Source organism: Orcinus orca, chromosome 4, assembly GCF_937001465.1.
Source record: "Orcinus orca chromosome 4, mOrcOrc1.1, whole genome shotgun sequence".
NCBI classification, from domain to species: Eukaryota; Metazoa; Chordata; class Mammalia; order Artiodactyla; family Delphinidae; genus Orcinus; species Orcinus orca.
In genome coordinates, this window is record NC_064562.1 from 30,608,259 (window position 1) to 30,629,133 (window position 20,875).

Sequence of the window (20,875 nt, forward strand, 5' to 3'; positions counted from 1 at the left end):
AGCAGGATTGGTAAATGGGGCTGGGTGGGGGGTATAGTTGCTACTATAATAGGCTGGTCAGGGATGGCTTCACTGATCTGAAGGCATCTGAACAAAGCCCAGAATTTGTAATGGAGTGATGCTGTGACGTCTAAGGTAAAGAGCTTTCCAGGCAGAAAACAACATGTACAAAGTTCCTGAGTCAGACATGTTAAGTTCGAAATGCGTAATAAAAACCCAGGCAGAAATGTTGATTAAGCATTTGAATGTGAGCTGGAATTGAGGAGAATGACCAGGCTGGAGATATAAATTTGAGTCATCTGCATATAAATGGTAGTTAAAGCTATGGATTAGATAAAATTACCAAGAGAATGAGTATAGCTCGAGAAAAAATTCAAAAATTAATCTCCAGGCCTATGAACATTGGGGGCCCCCAGACACCCAGTGGGAGTTAAAAAAAATGTTGGAGTTTAGAAGGTAGTCTGGTTGACTGGTAGTGCTCTTCAAAATGAGATTTTGGAACTATTTCAAAGGTCTCTAGGCCATAACTTTCAGAGAATATATATATATATATATATATATATATATATACACACACACACACACACATATATATGTATATGTGTGTATATATGTGTGTGTGTGTGTGTGTGTGTGTGTATATATATATATATATACACATACATATGTGTATATAGTATGAAAGGCACCAAACTCATTGGAGGAGAAGAACTCAAGGAATCAAGAAGCCAATGAGTTACAGAGCTCATTTATTTGGATACCAAAATCACAAAGAGTTATTACAAGACTAGAGCTAGTAAAAGTTACAAGGATCCAAGGGCTAAATTCTTTAGGATATGAGAGAATGGATACAAATCAATAGATTACAGTAGGAAGGAGAGGTAATGAAGGATATCATTTGATGACATGATATTCAAAGCTGGGAGATTTAGTGAAGAGGGAGGGAGAATGGTCTAGAAACATCATGAGGAATAAGGAGATCACCTCACCATCTCCAGTCCCAGAGACATGAAGCATGAGAGAGAGAGAAGACCATCACCTCTTAAGAGAGCAGCAGAGAAATAAATGTCCTGAGGGTTGGGGACAGAGCACAGATTTCAACTAGACCAAGAAGGTGAAAGGAACACTTAGAAGAGGTTAAGGATTCAGGATTTTTGCTGGCTACTGGCTAGCAGTTCAAGGATAACAGTAAACAGGTTTCAGAGGTGGGAAGGGTGAGGGATAAACTCAGAGAAGAAAGACATACAGAATTATATAGATAGTGGGGTTTTGATGATAAGAGTTGACCTGGAAGTCCTTGGTGTCTTGTGGAGACTAATACAGACAGAGTTAAAGGACATATTTAATAAGATTCATCCTGAGGGTCTCAAGGCTGTGCACCTAGCAAGTAGGGAGAGGTAAGAAATCTTGCCAAGAGCAGAGTCTGGGGGGATTGGTCCTCTTCTCTCCTGCCAATGATTATGTAGAGAGGTTTTAATATCTGAGAAGCAGCCATACAGGAAAAGGACATTTTCTAACCTTTCATCCCTTTCATTGAGGGCAGTTTCATTCTTTCCTTGAGGATGACAGAGAACTGAAAGGATCTGTACCAGGCCACACAGAGAACTGGTTCTTATGGAGAGCAACGTGGGCTTCTTTGACACATGGCCACCTTCCTAGAACTCTCTTTGATAAAATCTGTTAAAGAGTTTCTACCATGGGCCTATTCCATTAGAATCATAAAGATGGGGAGAAAAATCACCAGTGAAAGGTGTGCTTGAGGAATATCATTTTAAGAATGACCTTCCAAATTCACTGAAATAGGAGGGCAAACAGGCAGAGTCAAGGTCTAGAATAGGATGTGAACAATGACAATGGCAAAAATAGTTGAATCCAGGAAAGGCTGCCATGATTGTGTTTATACAATAACCATAAACCTCACTTCCTGAGTTCAGTGCTTTGATAGTGTAAGGCAAAGTCGTAATGAGGTGTGTCTTGTGCTTCTAGTAATACGTCCTTTAGGACAGGGTCAAAGCCTTTTCAAGTGTATCATGCTTTACTATGTATATCAAGGGAACTGTAGCTAAGAATTACAGCTCAATTTATTAAGCACTAGGATGTATGATATATACTTCACAAGCATTATCAAAAAAACTTTAGGTAGGTATTGTTATTATTCCCAATTTAACCAATGAGGAGACTGAGTCACAGAGTGATTAACTTGAATGAGGTTTCCCAGCTAGAAACTGGCAGGGTCAGAATTCTAACCTCATTAGAGTAACTACAATAACTCCAGTGCCTTCACTCTTAATCACTGTGCTATACTGCTTTAAAAGGCAAGGCTTCAAGCAGTATAAGGTACATACATTTACATATATAATATTATAAATATATTATTATTATATACTATATATCAAAAGGATAGAAATCATGACTTTGTCTTAATTCCTATGTTCTAATTTCCTCTCCTTTTTCCTTTAATAAGAATAATTTATTTATCCTAAAAAAAAACTGGGCAACTTTAAGAGCCCAGTAAATTACCATACACCCCAGAGAAAACCACAAGATCTATATTCTCTCACAATTTAAGCAACATTCTGTTGTTAAACAGACCTCAGTGGCTGTTTCAGACATTCAGTGAAGCTGTAACTTACTAAACAGAGTTACAATAATATGTGGATAAAAGGCTTTGTTGTACAAATTTTTAGACTCTAGTCTTAAAATGAACTAAAAAATTAGCAAGCATAAAAAATATATTCATTATTTCTTCACCCAAGACACAAAGCCAGGACCACACCTAGGTTATTCAAAAAGAAAATCAACATTTTTCACATTTTACTAGTAGCTTACATAAAATAAGTTTCTGGCCACAGGTCCTCAGATATTTCTGCCCTTATTTTTAAAAATGTTGCAATTATAAAAGAGCAATTTAGCTTAAAACCAAACAAAATAAAACAAAAACCTCACATACAACAAAGCAGTGATGAAATTCCCATTCTTACTTGATTAAAAATACCTTTCATTTTAAGGAAAAAAGAATAGCTACCCTGTAGCATTTGGAAATAATGATTTTTACTGCCATTTTTTATACTTTTAGCCTGTTTAACTTTAAATTTCCCATGAGGTTTATGAGTATTGAGAGACTTACATCATAAAACTAATAATCTGCCCAACAATTTGGTTTTAAATCATGTAAAGTACACTGCATAACATTTTACTTATTTTTATGGTATCTGAGCAGTCTACATAAAATCAGCATAAATAAGAACTATAAAAAGATAGTGTCCAGTGTTATTCTTTTGCATGTTTATATTCACTGCTGTTATTATTGTATTTTATTTTCCCAAATTCTTTTTTCTTTTATCAGTTATCAAGTTTTAGCTTACTGTATAGAAACAGACACATAGATACATACAGAAGTATACTCATTTGAGTATACTTTTGAGTGGCTTCTCCTATTAATTTATCTTCATTCATTCATACATTCATTTAACAAATGTTTATTAATGCCCAATATGTGGCAGTCACTGTGATAAGTATATGAATTCTTTAGCTTTCATGAAGCTATAGTTCTATTAGTAAATATTTCAGATATTTCAGCAGAACATTTTTGCACAGCTAGAACCTTTAGCAAATCTCAAAACATATCATGTAGGTGCCAGCCTTACACTCACAATTTCACAATAATCTATAGCTAGTAACTGGGATTCTCTCAACAAATATTTTAGAAGGTCTTCTATCTTATCTTTAGCACTAAATGAACAGTGGTCAAGCTCCTGTATAGTAAGCTCCACATATACAGAGAAAGAAGACTCACATATCTACTTTCAAACTAAAGCCATGAGAATTACCAAACACTTCAATGGGCTAATAGGCTCCTCCACAAGGGAAAGACACATGTGATTTACCTGAGGTGGATGGTATTTGAAAATAGAGGCTTTTATCAACCCTTAGGATGATCCTGAATAAACTCTAAATGTCACACAATTAGTAGAATTTTGACTACGTCGTAGTTAAGGGCTCTAAACATCAGTTTTCAGGGTCATCGGGTTGTTTTTTTTTAAAATATTTTATTTGTTTATCTTATTTATTTATTTTGCTACATCGGGTCTTAGTTGTGGCACGCAGAAATTTCGTTGAGGCATGTGGGCTCTTCGTTGCAGCGGGCGGGCTTCTCTCTAGTTGCAATGTGTGGTTTTCTCTCTCTAGTTGTGGCACACAGGCTCCAGAGCATGTGGGTTCTGTAGTTTGCAGCACGCAGGCTCTCTAGTTGAGGCACAAGAGCTCAGTAGTTGTGGCGCACGGGCTTAGTCGCCCTGCAGCATGTGGGATCTTAGTTCCCCAACCAGGGACCAAACTCGTGTCCCCTGCATTGGAAGGCAGATTCTTTACCACTGGACCACCAGGGAAGTCCCTAGGGTTATCAGATTTTAAGACTGTTATCTATTAAAACTATTTCACCACCAGACCCTGTACCATATGAGGAATTTTTGATAGCACTTACCTCTTCCCATACATACTTAATGCTAGACTCAACTGAGACCCACACATTATTCTACTACCCTGGGGCTTCAAATTATCTGATCAAGCCTTAAAAGAACTTAAGCTATGGACAAATACAAGAAGTAAATATTTTAAATAGACCTACTGTATGTGTTCAAGATTCTGACATTATATTCACAAACAGTAATAGTTTGGATGAATATTGGTTCGATTAATAAAAATGTGTTTGATGAGCCTCCAGTTGATGTTTAAATTCCTTCTGTAATAATCCAAACAAATAAAGGCTGGTAAAATTGTAGATGGATAAAGGAAATTTTAAACAAGAGTGCCTTGAGAAATCAAGGAGGAGTTTATTCTGCAAATTTTCAAAAATGCATTCCAAAATCAATCAAAGTCCCACCCTACAAGAAGAGTTTTCTCTTAATGACAGCCTGAAGCTCAAGAACATGACTAACAAGTTAAAAAGAGGGAAAACTACAAAATAGTTTTTGAATCAACAGCCCCCAAGGTCATCACATAGCTCACCAAGTTCCAGAGTTGCTCAATCACACTTAAGGGACATAAGAGGGTCATCTATATTTTCTTTTGAAGAAATACATATTTTTTAAAACAACAAAAACTCAACTATAGAGACACATTTAAAATCATAAGAATTTATCTTTATAATTTCCTAAAACCTTCAATATTTACACACATTAAAAAAAATTCAATCTCTAAAGTTCAAATAAAGGAGCTAAAAAATTAGTTATTAGTGGTTGTTTCCGAAATCTCTATCTTGTGACACATTATTTGAAATGAAATATAAAGGAAATGACTGTTCAATACCAGCTGTTTGACTTTGCATTTTAAATGAATACAAAATAATGAAAGTCACTGTGTTGCTACCACACTTAAGCAGTATGACTCACCATTTTCTTTCAAAAGCCCCATGGAAGAGGAGGTCATGGGTTGTGAGTGCAAGCCAAGGTTGATGATGGGGAAGGCACAAAATGAGTCCACCATTCTGTTTCCAAAACATGAAGGTAGAGCTTTGAGTGATTTACTAGTAATCAAACTTTCTAGACTAATGTTACAGGATTAGATGCTAATCATGGAGAGAAAACCTCATCTCCTATCGACAGAGACTATGACTATTGTATCATCAGGACCCTCACTGCAGAGTAAGGGGCACATGGTAGGCCCTCTATAAATATTTATTATTGAATGAAGACAAAATAATACCAAATTTTGCTGGATCTAAGCAGGGATAACATAGGAACATTTGCTTTCTGAAAGAAAAATTCTAATAAAAATCAGAAAAATGAACATGCATCATATCTATTTCTTCTGTTTTGCAAGAGATTTTAAGTAATATGTTTTCCTATCATGACTTGGAGAGCTTCAACCAAGTCAGCTGAATCAAAAAACGGGCACCATGTAGCAACTTTAGAAAATGTAAATAAGCAAAAGTAAGAAAATAAAAATTACCCCTAGTTCACTACCCTAGTACATGAATAATAATTGCAAAGCCTTAAATGCTTCCTATGAGCTGAGCACTATTCTAAGCCCTTTATGTGTCTTACCACATTTAATACTCACAACAAGCCTCTGAATATTTACTATTATTATACTCATTTTATAAAGGAAGAGACTAAGAGATTTAGGGGTTAAATAGTATATAGTGCAGATTACTCCAGCTACAAATGGGTAGAGCCAGGATTTGAATCCAGGCAGTGGGATTTAAGGAACTAAGTAAGCGCCTTATTACTACTTTATACTCACTCCATTTGTCATGATTAACATGTGTAATATACCCCACACCTTCTCTATGTTTAGGTGTACATAAATGTACATGAACTTTTTAGCTTATTTTTTATACGTGATAACATATAGTGAATATATTTCTTTGTAAATGCACAAAGATACACGTCATTATTTTGGTATAGAAATGCAATTGCTAGTTCAAATATTAAAGAAATGTTACATAAATTTTTAGGATTTTAAAACATTCTACCCATCAAAAAACTAGGGTCTATGAAGAAAGTCTGTGACTGTCCGCTTTTGAGTTTCATATCTGGCATATAGTAGGTGTTCAATAAATAGTAAATAAATGAGTGACTTATAGGATCCATTAGTCTGTCACTCATGTGGTCACGTTTATGCAGTTGGCCAAAGAACTGAGGTACCCCTTATATGACAAAATCACATTGTCAAGGGAAAATACGAGAGGTTTGAGTATGCAGGCAGCTTTGCAAAACTCCATTTGAAATTCTAGAATTTTATTTATATGATCAAGAATGGGATCAACATACATAGTTGTAGTTTGCTTTGCTTCCTTATAACTAGTCCCTGGTTAACTATTAGTTAAATCTCCAAATTAGAACTATTAATTGCATTTTTCAATGATTCCCTATTAATGAAAGATTCTAACAGAAGCAGACCACAATTCGTTCACTTAAGCAAAATATTGTGCAAACACTAAGGTGAAATACCAGACTTGTTTCAACACAAATGTGAAATGCCATGAGGAATTCTATCATTATTTTATAATACCCTCATTCTGCTATTAAATTGATCAGAATAACCTAAATACAAATTGTTATGTAACACATAAGAAACTCCCACTGATCACAAAACTACGGGAAGAAGTTGAGGCTCACTTGCCTGAAATACAGAATGCGTTTACAGAAATGCAGTTGTCATACCTTCAAATGTACCAAATATTATTAACTAAAAAATTAGCTCTAATAAATAAATGCATAATAAATTTCCTTGATGGAAAATTAATATTTAGAATGCACTCACATTTATCATTATTGAAATAAAAAGAGTATTTAATGTATGACAATTAATTTTTGAAGTTAGAATTCAAAGGTGTATTGAAGAACTTCAGTTCCTTAAGCTTAAACTTGAAACTGCAGAAGTATTCAATTTTGTTTTCCTTTGCAAGTCAAACATAGAGAAATTTGGGAAAAGGAAAAAAAAAACATACATTTATAAGATTCCATCATATTTCTTCATGTATTTTCCAAGGAAATTTCTTTTGTTGGGTCAATATTTTTATGGTCTACCTAAAAATATTATGTGTCACCTTAAAAATTAGTGTTTTCCACAGCATCTTCTAGGAAATTAAAAGTCGTTTCTGTACAACTCCTCTCTCTGGGTTCTATTTGTCTTGAACAGAAACCTTTCCAGGGTCTCACAAAGAGTTGGGCAGTTCATGCTAATTAGTCCGAAAGCCTTCCCTGCATTGTTAACAACCCCCTACCTGATTTCCTGACTGATTCCATTTTCCTTTCTGTTGCTTATACCCTCATGGCTAAGTCACTTCTAACATTTATGAAAAGAAGCCAACTGCTGTGGCAGGAAACAAGTTACCGCCATAAGTTAGCTATAAATAAAGACAAGGCAGGGCTTCCCTGGTGGCGCAGTGGTTGAGACTTTGCCTGCCAATGCAAGGGGCGTGGGTTCGTGCCCCGGTCCGGGATGATCCCACATGCCGCGAGCGGCTGGGCCCGTGAGCCATGGCCACTGAGCCTGGGCGTCCGGAGCCTGCGCGTCCGGAGCCTGCGCGTCCGGAGCCTGTGCTCCGCAACGGGAGAGGCCACAACAGTGAGAGATCCGCATACCGCATTAAAAAAAAAAAAAAAAAAAAAAAAAGACAAGGCAGCCTTAGTGGATTGAAGTTCAGTCTCTATGTACCCCAGGCTGTCAATGAAGTACTTGCTCTTAGTTTCAAACGGTGTTGATCTTCCTCATTAAGCAGGATTTGTTTTCATTAAACATGGATTGTTAGGATGTCAAGAGATCTTTATCTTTCACCAGTTGCTGAAGAAACAATTCTTTGGGAAATACTCAACTCTCTTGAGAAAGACATACTGAAAGATGTTAAACCTGATCAGGTTTATTAATGAGTGCTCTAATTTTCCCTAAATTATCACTATTCTTCCTTGGATTACAGCCCCATCTAAATATACTGAAAATGGTAGTTTATCAACATTAGTTCAGTTAGCTTTTCTAGTTTTAAAGTTTAGCTGAAATTCTAAACTGTTTGGTTAAATTGCTATATTAACTACTCTTTTAGCAGATAACACTCTGCTAGACCAACCTGGCTCTCAGGTTAACTTAAGTAAAGGCAAAAGAATATTTTTTTTAACTAGTATATTTCCAATACAATCATTTATTTTCCTTCCTAATTAATATCTTCTCTTACCATGGATAAAACCAAACCCTCAGTATTAAAGCTGTACATATACTCCACTCTTCCAAATTCCAGTATCGTATTACACTTTAAGCCAAGAAAGTGGTTACTTCTGAGCATAAAACTTGTAGTGCTAAGCACAGTTTGCAGGATAAATGTTGGAAGATCCAGGACATTCTTTACAGTCACAGCAACATTTTTTCTAATTTCTATTATTTATAGCTGTGCCAATTACCCCACATTTCTGACCATGTTATATAATGAATTAATACAAAACAAGCCACTGAAAAATACATTTTAACAGAGCAGTATTTACATTCTAGAAGTATAAATGTTCCTACAAAATGTGCTGAAGGGCCTTTAGAGGTTCTATCTGTAGCTTTAGGGCCAAAAATTATGTACACAATTGTAACATTACCCCAAAGATGATGCTGTTATTTAGTGGAATAACTCAGAAAAGTAACTGACCCATCTCCAGACACCTTTGGAAAGCAGAAGCAATGCTCAAAATTCCTGCCTTCAAACTATGCTCAGTAGGATCATCCTCACCTTCTGTTAGAAAAAGACTAACTTTAAATTATTATATTAAAAAAGAAAAATTATAACAACTCTGCTCCATAATAGCTGCAGATGAATTATTACAATACCAAACTTATGTAATATTATCATAAAATATGGCATTTTTCTCAAGAAAGCCACAAATTGGATTTGAGCTTATGCACTGTAAAACCCAGATGGTTTGCTTAACTATTCAGACATCTTCCAGTTCAAAAGTTAATTGAACTGAAAACTAAAATTTTGATAATTAATATGCTTTGAGGTACTCAAGCAGAAGGACAAATTAGCCTCATGCATGGGGTGTTAACAGACTTGACAAACCATGACAATTGGTCAACAAATACTGGCAAAGTAGAATAGTGTATGTTTTCTATAAGTTAACCAATTACACATTACCTGGTCTTCGCATGGTGCTGTTGCTTCTCTTTCTCCATTTTTTTACTCACTGAATCAATATTAGTCACTATTTTACCCAGATTAACTTGTTCTGGAATTCGAAAGTAAAGAAAAGCTTTAATTGTATACTATTAGTTTTCAAGTTCTAAGTGCATTCTTTGAATTAAACTGCAAATCACAGATTTTTTTAATAATAGGTATGATATTTTTCAAAAAAATTACTAACACAAAGATATGGTAAAAATAAACATTTAAGTGTTTTTTTCCACCCCATGCTCCTCAGATGTTTTGCAATTACTAAAATTTAGGACTGAAAGTGTAGAGTAAATGAACTGCATATATCAGAAAGGAGATAGCTTCCAGAGAAATGTCTGCAAGAATACAGCACATTCCAATGAGTACAAAAAGCCTCGTTTATACATATCAGCATTATTATCATCCTTATCTTCAGCAGGCTTAGGTTTTATTGCAGAGCCTGCTATTTTAAAATAATTTAGCAATCATTAGTTAATGTAAATAGGAACACTGAGTGCTCCAGAAATCTCCTCCATTTGATAGAAAGACTGAAGTCCACAAAAGGCAAAGGTTCTGCTATTTAAAAAATCTAGTTCTTAGAGTCTATAAAGAAACCTACATAAATATTTTTTAAATACCTATTACTTTCTATTTTGTACAAATAATGGGACTAACACAGTTTGAAACACTGCAACAAAATATTAAGTCATGTATCTATTAAAGACATTCTAGCTACTAGTTCAGGTATATTAAAAAGATATTAAAGATACAGAGAACATATGAGATTAAACTCTCTGTTTTAGAAATTTTACAAACTACTTGGTTTGTAAATGCTAACAAATAAAAGAGCATAGTCGATAGCATTATATAATCTAGATTTAAAATGTATAACAAAGAACACAAAAAATTGGGAGAAATGGAAAACAGAATGCTAATATTTATTGACTATTTATATCAGGGGTGTTGGTTAGCATTCCCTGTGAATTATCTCACACTTCAACCTCAAAACTGTTCTATTGTTTTTTGGTGAAGTATTGTGATTATTCTCTATTATACAGGAAAACAGTTTACCAAAGATCTAAGTTAAAAGGTGCAGAGCCAGGGCACAAACCCATATCCCTCTGACTGTAAATTCACTCTTCTTCACTCTGCTCCACTGCCCCCAGGCAGAGCTCCCGGGGCCTCAGGTGCCTAACTATGGGAAAAGGATAATTTCTGCCATGCTTACTTTGGAGGGTGACTACAGAGCTCAAAAGACACACTTTACATAAAGATACACAGTAAGTTGAGAAATATCGTATTAAAGTGAAGAAGTAGAGAAAGAATTTATAAGTTAGAGTCGTAAGAATAGAAACATTTAAAAATATCTGCCATATGCCAAGTGCGCTACTTGCTGTATACAGATTAGCATATTTTATTCTCACAACCACCCCATAAATTAGGTACTATTATTATCCCCATTTTACAGATGAGAACACTGAAGCAGAGAAACAGAGATTAACTTTCCTAAGGTTATACAGCTAGCAGGAGGTAGAGGCAATATTCAAACCCAGGCAGGCAGTCCCTACAGCCTGCATTCTTAATCACTAGGATACCCAATATGCATATTTTTAATTTTACTTATTTAAGGAATATCTACTGAGTGAAAATTGTCATGCTAACTCCTAGAGAGGAGATATAGGATATAATGATTAATAAAAGATTGCCACTCTCAATGGACAGCATAACTAACATGAAAATCACTCAGAAAAGTGAAGGAGAAAAAGGATGTGGGGAAATGTCAGGAGACGTGCAACCCAGATATCTAGAGAGTGAATTTTACAGTGATGCTAAAGGAACTAAGCTTGTGCTACTACAATAATTAATAAAGCAAAAGATATGCCCATTTTGAGAAAAAAGTATTAAAAACTTTAGGGATAATCCATTTAATCGCTAAACTGAAAGCCCTCTACATTACCATTTAACTAAATCATGTTAGTACTGCATCCAAAATAGAAAATAAGTGCAGTTACACCCCTTTCAAAAAGTAGTATAGGGGCTTCCCTGGTAGCACAGTGGTTAAGAATCCTCCTGCCAATGCAGGGGACATGGGTTCGAGCCCTAGTCTGGGAAGATCCCACATGCCGTGGAGCAAGCCCGTGTGCCCCAACTAAGCCCGTATGCCCCAACTACTGAGCCTGTACTCTAGACCCCACGAGCCACAACTACTGAGCCCACGTGCCACAACTACTGAAGCCCATGCGCCTAGAGCCGGGGCTCTGCAACAAGAGAAGCCACTGCAATGAGAAGCCTGCACACCGCAACAAAGAGTAGCCCCCGGCTCGCTGCAACTAGAGAAAGCCTGTGTGCAGCAACGAAGACACAACAGAGCCAAAAATAAAAATAAATTAAAAATAAATAAAATTTTTTTAAGTAGTATAGAGTTAATGAAGATTTCTAGAAAGGCAATTAAAGCATATGAAAATCCTACATTACTTCTAATTAGTTTAGATAAACCTTTAGATGGGGAACAAGACTTACTGTGTGACTCTGGGCAAATTATAACATTTCTGAGTTCATAACCATTCCCTTTATGTAAAATCTAGTCTCTAAAACAATTACATCAACTCTAGAATTTCAGTTCTGGAACATAAACTATAAATCACTTCTGGTTAAAATGATTAGTAAGAGACAGGAAGACTGGGAAAAGAAAATGCAGGTAAAGTGATGAACATTTGGGGGTTTTGTAATGAAATCAAACAAATGAAACATAAGGCATTAGAACTTCCAACCAAAAAACTCTAGTCCTTAACACTATTTACCATGTTTTTCTCAGAGTTCAGCTGGAATCAATCATTCATTCATCTGGAGTCAATCATCCATTCAATTTCCTTCACTTCTGACTATTTCACTTGTCTCCTTCATGGGCTCATTTTGCTATGACTACCTCAACTTGTAGTCTTGTTGTGTATGCCCCACAGCTCTTTCCTTGACTGCCTTCTAACCCTTTGCTTAAATGATTTGGTCCACTCCCATGGCTATATTCATCATGTAAATGTGGATACTTCACAAAATCTCTATATCTTGATCAGACCACTCTCAAGGGCCAAATTTGAATAACTATCTCTATATGCATGTCCCAAAGACATTCCAATCAACATGTCCCCTCTCACAATTAATGACACCACCATCCATTCAAAACCCAGAAGTCACCTCTACTACTCACTCTCCCTCAGCCTCCTAGTACAATCAGTCATCAAATCCCTTCCACTTTTCCACTCATACTGTCTCAACACAGAGCTTTACCATCTCTTCTCTGGAACACTAATAGCTTCCTCACTTGGATTCCTGCTTCCAACCATGATACCCTCCAATCCATCCTCCATACTTTCTATAAATAATCCATAATTTTCCAAATAATGGGATTTTAAATTATCATTGTTATTATTTAAAAATTTAATTTCACTGTAATCAGAGACCATGATTTATATAATTCTAAAATCTTTGAAATTTATTGACCCCTACTTAATAGACCAATGTGTAGTCAGTGTTCACAATGTTCCATACTTGTCTGAAAATGTACATCCTCTCACTGTTGTTCTGTACTCATCTAATAAATTAAGCTTCTTAATTTAGTTGTTTAAGTCAAATACTTTGTAGCCTTACTGATATATGTGTATGCACACAGTTATGTAAATATGTGTGTATACATTATTTTTTGCTGGACAATTTGAAAGTTGCAAACAGTATGACATTTCACCCCTAAATACTTCATCACATAACTCCTAAAAACAAGCACATCCTCTACACATTCACAATATCCACCCAAGAAATTAACATTGATACAATAAGACCTTAACCCTAACACTAACCCTAACTGGATGTATCTGTATACAAATTCCCATAGTATTGTGTAGGGACTATGTGACAAGTTCTCCTGGTCTCCATCCTATGAACACCTGGCTGCTCATTTTCAATCTCTCTCCTTCTTCTATCAGACCTCTAAAAAATGCAGTCCCATGAGCCTCTATCATAAGCCCTTTCACTTGTGTTAACGTCACTTGTTCCTTGGGAGATTTCATCCAGTTCCTTAGGTAAATATGTCCATACATCAGTGACTCTAAAACTTTATCCTCCAGGCCCATACCTGTCCTCAAAATTTCAGACCCATGTATATAATTGTCTTACATGTGAAGTTGCATATTAATAAGCATTTCAAATATAATGTATTTAATAGAAACCTTGGTCTTCTCTTCCAAACACTGTTCTTTCTTGTCTTTCTTGTGTCAGTAAATGACATCACCACACAGCCACCCACTCAAACCAGAAACTCATAACCTGTCACTAAAATATATATCAAATTTACCAATTTCCTCCAGTGTCACTAATACCACCACAATAATGCTACATACCAAACCAAACCAAAACTCAGTGGATTATAAGTTTAGATGATTCTTGCTCATGGTTCTTTGACTTGGCCAGAGCAGCTCCGCTTCAGGCTCTGAGGCATGTGGCTTAGATGGGCCATGCCGGAGGGGCAGCTACCTGGGGCATGGTCTTCTCATGGCAGACCAAGGAGTAAGACATACAAGTTAAACCACTAAAACAGCAGTCCCCAACCTTTTTGGCACCAGGAACCAGTTTCATGGAAGACAATTTTTCCACGGACCAGACGGTGGGGGGATAGTTTTGGGAGGATTCAAGCCCATTACATTTACTGTGTACTTCCTTTCTATTATTATTATATTATAATATATAATGAAATAATTATACAACTCACCATAATGCTGACAGGAGGTGGAGCTCAGGCAATAATGCAAGCGATGGGGAGCAGCTGTAAATACAGATGAAGCTTCACTCGCTTGCCAGCTGCTCACTTCTTGCTGTGTGGCCCAGTTCCTAACAGGCCACAGACCAGTACGGGTCCATGGTCCAAGGGTTGGGGACCCCTGCACTAAAACATTTAAAACTATTGCCTGTGTTATATCTTGTCACTTTCCATTGGCCAAAGCAAGCACACGGTCAGTCTCAAAGGCTGGCCAGGGAAGGGAAGCATACTCCAACCCACGGTGGAGGAGGAAGAGAGCGGATGTGTCTTGAAAAATAACTCAATCTAAGCCAACATTATCTTTTGCCTAGACTGAAAACTAGCTTTCTAATTACCCTCCCACTTTCCCTCTAGACTCTGCTCACTCCAGTCTACACACAAAGGTCAACATATCTTTTCAAAATGGAAATGTGGGGGAGACCTTCAAGATGGCAGAGGAGTAAAATGTAGAGATCACCTTCCTCCCCACACATACACCAGAAATACATCTAAATATGGAACAACTCCTACAGAACACCTACTGAATGCTGGCAGAAGACCTCAGACTTCCCAAAAGGCAAGAAACTCCCCACATACCTGGGTAGGGCAAAAAAAACAAGAAAAAACAGAGACAAAAGAATAAGGATGGACCTGCACCTTGGGGAGGGAGCTGTGAAGGAGGAAAAGTTTCCACACACTAGGAAGCCCCTTCGCGGGCGGAGACTGCGGGTGGCGGAGGGGGGAAGCTTTGGAGCCACGGAGGAGAGCGCAGCAACAGGGGTGCGGAAGGCAAAGCGGAGAGATTCCTACACGGAGGATCACTGCCAACCAGCACTCACCAGCCTGAGAAGCTTGTCTGCTCACCGGCCGGGGTGGGCGGGGGCTGCGAGTTGAGGCTTGGGCTTCGGAGGTCAGATCCCGGGAGAGGACTGGGGTTTGCTGCATGAACACAGCCTGAAGGGGGCCAGTACACTACAGCTAGCCAGGAGGTAGTCCGGGAAAAAGTCTGGAACTGCCTAAGAGGCAAGAGACCATTGTTTCGGGGTGCGCAAGGACAGGGGACTCAAAGCACTGCCTCAACAAGCCCCAGAGATGAGCACGAGCCATGGCTATCAGTGTGGACACTAGAGACCAGCATGAGATGCTAAGGCTGCTGCAGCCACCAAGAAGCCTGTGTGCGAGCACAGGTCACTATGCACACCTCCCATCCTAGAAGCCTGTGCAGCCCACCACTGCCAGGATCCCGTGATCCAGGGACAACTTCCCTGGGAGAACACATAGTGCGCCTCAGGCTGTTGCAATGTCATGCTGGCCTCTGCCACCGCAGGCTCACCCCACATTCCATACCCCTCCTTCCCCCCAACCTGAGTGAGCCACAGCCCCCAAATCAGCCACTCTTTTAACCAACCCCCCCAAGTCTGGGCAGGAACAGACGCCCTCAGGCGACCTACACGCAGAGGCCAAAATTTAAATTTGGGGCCAAATGCAAAGCTGAACCCCAGGAGCTGTGTGAAGAAAGAAAAGAAAGGGAAATTTCTCCCAAAGGCCTCAGGAGCAGCAGATTAAATGTCCACAGTCAACCTGATATACCCTGCATCTCTGGAATACCTGAATAGATAACGCATCATCCCGAAATGGAGGCGGTGGACTTTCAGAGCAACTGTAGACTTGGGGTTTGCTTTCTGCATCTAATTTGTTTCTGGTTTTATGTTAACTTAGTTTAGTATTTACAGCTTATTAACATTGGTAGATTTGTTTATTGATTTGGTTGCTCTCTTCTTTTTTTGTATATAGATATATTTTTTTTTCCTTTTTCTCTTTTTGTGAGTGCGTATGTGTATGCTTCTTTGTGTAATTTTGTCTGTATAGCTTTGCTTTTACTATTTGTGCTAGGGATCTGTCGGTCCGTGGTTTTTTTTTTTAATATAGTTTTTAGCACTTGTTATCATTGGTGGATTTGTTTTTTGGTTTGGTTGCTCTCTTACTTCTTTCTCTATATTTTCTTTTCTTTAATAACTTTTTAATTTTAATAATTTAAAAAAAAATTTACTTTAATAACTTTGTTTTTATTTTATTCTCTTTCTTCCTCCCTCTCTCCTTCCCTCCCTCTTTCTTTCTCTTTCTTTCTTTCTTTCTCTCTTTCTATGTCTCTCTGTTTCTCTGTCTCTCTGTCTGTCTGTCTGTCTCTCTCTCTCTCTCTCTGTCTCTCTTTCTCTCTTTCTTTCTCCTTTTTCTTCTGAGCTGTGCAGCTGACATGGTCTTGGTGCTCCAGCCAGGGGTCAGGCCTGTGCCTCTGAGGTGGGAGAGATGAGTTCAGAATATTGGTACACCAAAGACCTCCCAGCTCCACATAATATCAAACGGGGAAAGCTCTCCCAGAGATCTCCACCTCAAAGTTAAGACCCAGCTCGACTCAACAACCAGAAAGCTACACTGCTGGACACCCTATGCCAAACAACTAGCAAGACAGGAAAACAAACCCACCCATTAGCAGAGAGGCTGCCTAAAATCATAATAAGGTCAAAGACACCCCAAAACACACCACTGGACGCAGTCCTGCCCACCAGAAAGACAAGATCCAGCCTCATCCACCAGAACACAGGAGAAAGTCACCTCCACCAGGAAGCCTACACAACCCACTGAACCAACCTTAGCCACTGGGGCAGACACCAAAAACAATGGGAACTATGAACATGCAGCCTACGAAAAAGAGACCCCAAACACAGTAAGTTAAGCAAAATGAGAAGACAGAGAAACATACAGCAGATGAAGAAGCAAGGTAAAAACCTGCCAGACCAAACAAATGAAGAGGAAATAGGCAGTCTACTTGAAAAAGAATTCAGAGTAATGATAGTAAAGATGATCCAAAATCTTGAAAAAGAATGGAGAAAATACAAGAAACGTTTAACAAGGAACTAGAAGAACTGAAGAGCAAACAAACAGTCATGAACAACACAATAAATGAAATTAAAAATTCTCTAGAAGGAATCAATAGCAGAATAACTGAGGCAGAAGAACGGATAAGTGACCTGGAAAAAAGAATGGTGGGGCTTCCCTGGTGGCGCAGTGGTTGAGAGTCTGCCTGCCGATGCAGGGGACACGGGTTTGTGCCCTGGTCCGGGAAGATCCCACATGCCATGGAGCGGCTGGGCCCGTGAGCCATGGCCGCTGAGCCTGCGCGTGCGGAGCCTGTGCCCCGCAACGCGAGAGGTCACAACAGTGAGAGGCCCGCATACCGCAAAAAAAAAAAAAGAATGGTGGAAATAACTACTGCAGAGCAGAATAAAGGAAAAAGAATGAAAAGAATTGAGGAAAATCTTAGAGACCACTGGGTCAACATTAAACACACCAACATTCGAATTATAGGGGTCCCAGAAGAAGAAGAGAAAAAGAAAGGGACTGAGAAAATATTTGAAGAGATTATAGTTGAAAACTTCCCTGATATGGGAAAGGAAATAGTCAATCAAATCCAGGAAGGGCAGAGAGTCCCATACAGGATAAATCCAAAGAGAAACACACCAAGACACATATTAATCAAACTATCAAAAATTAAATACAGGGCTTCCCTGGTGGTGCAGTGGTTGAGAGTCCGCCTGCCGATGCAGGGGACACGGGTTCATGTCCCAGTCTGGGAGGATCCCACATGCCGCGGAGCGGCTGGGCCCGTGAGTCGTGGCCGCTGGGCCTGCGTGTCCGGAGCCTGTGCTCTGCAACGGGAGAGGCCACAACAGTGTGAGGCCCGTGTATCGCAAAAAAAAAAAAAAAAATTAAATACAAAGAAAAAATATTAAAAGCAGCAAGGGAAAACAACAAATAACATACAAGGGAATCCCCATAAGGTTAACAGCTGATCTTTCAGCAGAAATTCTGCAAGCCAGAAAGGAGTGGCAGGACATATTGGAAGTGATGAAAGGGAGAAACCTACAACCAAGATTACTCTACCCAGCAAGGATCTCATTCAGATTCAACGGAGCAATTAAAACCTTTACAGAAAAGCAAAAGCTAAGAGAATTCAGCACCACCAAACCAGCTTTACAACAAATGCTAAAGGAACTTCTCTAGGCAAGAAACACAAGAGAAGGAAAAGACCTACAATAACAAACCCAAAACAATTAAGAAAATGGTAATAAATACATACATATCGATAACTACCTTAAATGTAAATGGATTAAATGCTCCCACCAGAAGACATAGACTGGTTGAATGGACACAAAAACAAGACATAAATATGCTGTCTACAAGAGACCCACTTCAGACCTAGGGACACATACAGACTGAAAGTGGGTATGCAAAAAGATATTCCATGTAAATGAAAATCAAAAGAAAGCTGGAGTAGCAATTCTCATATCAGACAAAATAGACTTTAAAATAAAGATTATTACAAGAGACAAAGAAGGACACTACATAATGATCAAGGGACCGATCCAAGAAGAAGATATAACAATTGTAAATATTTCTGCAGCCAACATAGGAGCACCTCAATACATAAAGCAAATGCTAACATCCATAAAAGGGGAAATCGACAGTAACACAATAATACTAGCGGAATGAACACCCAACTTTCACCAATGGACAGGTCATCCAAACTGAAAATAAATAAGGAAACACAAGCTTTAAATGATACATGAAACAAAATGGACTTAATTGATATTTATAGAACATTCCATCCAAAAACAACAGAATACACATTCTTCTCAAGTGCTCATGGAAAATTCTCCAGGATAGATCATATCTTGGGTCACAAATCAAGCCTTGGTAAATTTAAGAAAGTTGAAACCGTATCGAGTATCTTTTCCAATCACAACACTATGAGACTAGATATCAATTACAGGAAAAAGTCTGTAAAAATTACAAACACATGAAGGCTAAACAATACACTACTAAATAACCCAGAGATCACTGAAGAAATCAAAGAGGAAATCAAAAAATACCTAGAGACAAATGACAATGGAAACACGACAACCCAAAACCTATGTGATGCAGCAAAAGCAGTTCTAAGAGGGAAGTTTATAGCAATACAATACTACCTCAAGAAGCAAGAAACATCTCAAGTAAACAACCTAACCTTACACCTAAAGCAATTACAGAAAGAAGAACAAAAAAAAAAACCCAAAGTTAGCAGAAGGAAAGAAATCATAAAGATCAGATCAGAAATAAATGAAAAAGAAATGAAGGAAACAATAGCTAAGATCAATAAAACTAAAAGCTGGTTCTTTGAGAAGATAAACAAAATTGATAAACCATTAGCCAGACTCAGGAAAAAAAGGGAGAAGACTCAAATCAATAGAATTATAAATGAAAAGGGAGAAGTAACAACTGACACTGCAGAAATACAAAAAATCATGCAGGATTACTACAAGCAACTCTACGCCAGTAAAATGGACAACCTGGAAGAAATGGACAAATTCTTAGGAAAGCACAACCTTCCGAGACTGAACCAGGAAGAAATAGAAAATTTAAAAGACCAATCACAAGCAGTGAAATTGAAACTGTGATTAAAAATCTTCCAACAAACAAAAGCCCAGGACCAGATGGCTTCACAGGCGAATTCTAGCAAACATTTAGAGAAGAGCTAACATCTATCCTTCTCAAGCTCTTCCAAACTATGGCTGAGGAACACTCCCAAACTCATTTTAAGAGGCCACCATCACCCTGATACCAAAACCAGACAAAGATGTCTCAAAAAAAGAAAACTAAAGGCCAATATCACTGATGAACATAGATGCAAAAATCCTCAACAAAATATGAGCAAACAGAATCCAACAGCACATTAAAGGGATCATACACCATGATCAAGTAGGGTTTATCCCAGGAATGCAAGGATTCTTCAATACATGCAAATCAATCAATGTGATAAACCATATTAACAAATTGAAGGAGAAAAACCATATGATCATCTCAATAGATGCGAAAAAGCTTTTGATAAAATTCAACACCCATTTATGATAAAAGCCCTCCAGAAGGTAGGCATAGAGGGAACTTTCCTCAACATAATAAAGGCCATATATGACAAACCCACAGCCAACATTGTTCCCAGTGGTGAAAAACTGAAACCATTTCCTCTAAGATCAGGAACAAGACAAGGTTGTCCACTCTCACCACTATTATTCAACATAGTTTTGGAAGTTTTAGCCACAGCAATTAGAGCAGAAAAGAAGATGTCCTCAGAGACATCTTCATGACATTTACATCTAAAGTATGTCCCCAGTCTACTACATCACTCTATTTTCTTCACTGTGACCTTCACATTTCATGATTATCTTGTCTATCTGTTTGCTTGCTTTTTGTGTATTTTCTCCCAGCAGAATATAAGCTCCATTTTCACAACTATATCACCAGTGTCAAGAAGAGTGGTTGGCATATAACAGATGTTTAATAAATAAATAATGAATGAATGAATTTTTCTCTTGGTATATTATGAGCTATTTAAAATGGAACATTTTTATTCCGTTTCTAAC

General features: G+C 37.8%; 1 protein-coding gene across 1 annotated transcript in view; it reads right to left on the reverse strand.

Moving 5' to 3' along the window:
• Nucleotides 1–20,875, reverse strand: part of IQCM (IQ motif containing M) — a 436,874-nt gene that overhangs the window by 364,038 nt on the left and 51,961 nt on the right. Inside the window, 1 exon segment of the mRNA XM_049709346.1 lies at nt 9,617–9,707. Coding sequence (XP_049565303.1) covers nt 9,617–9,707 — 91 coding nt within the window.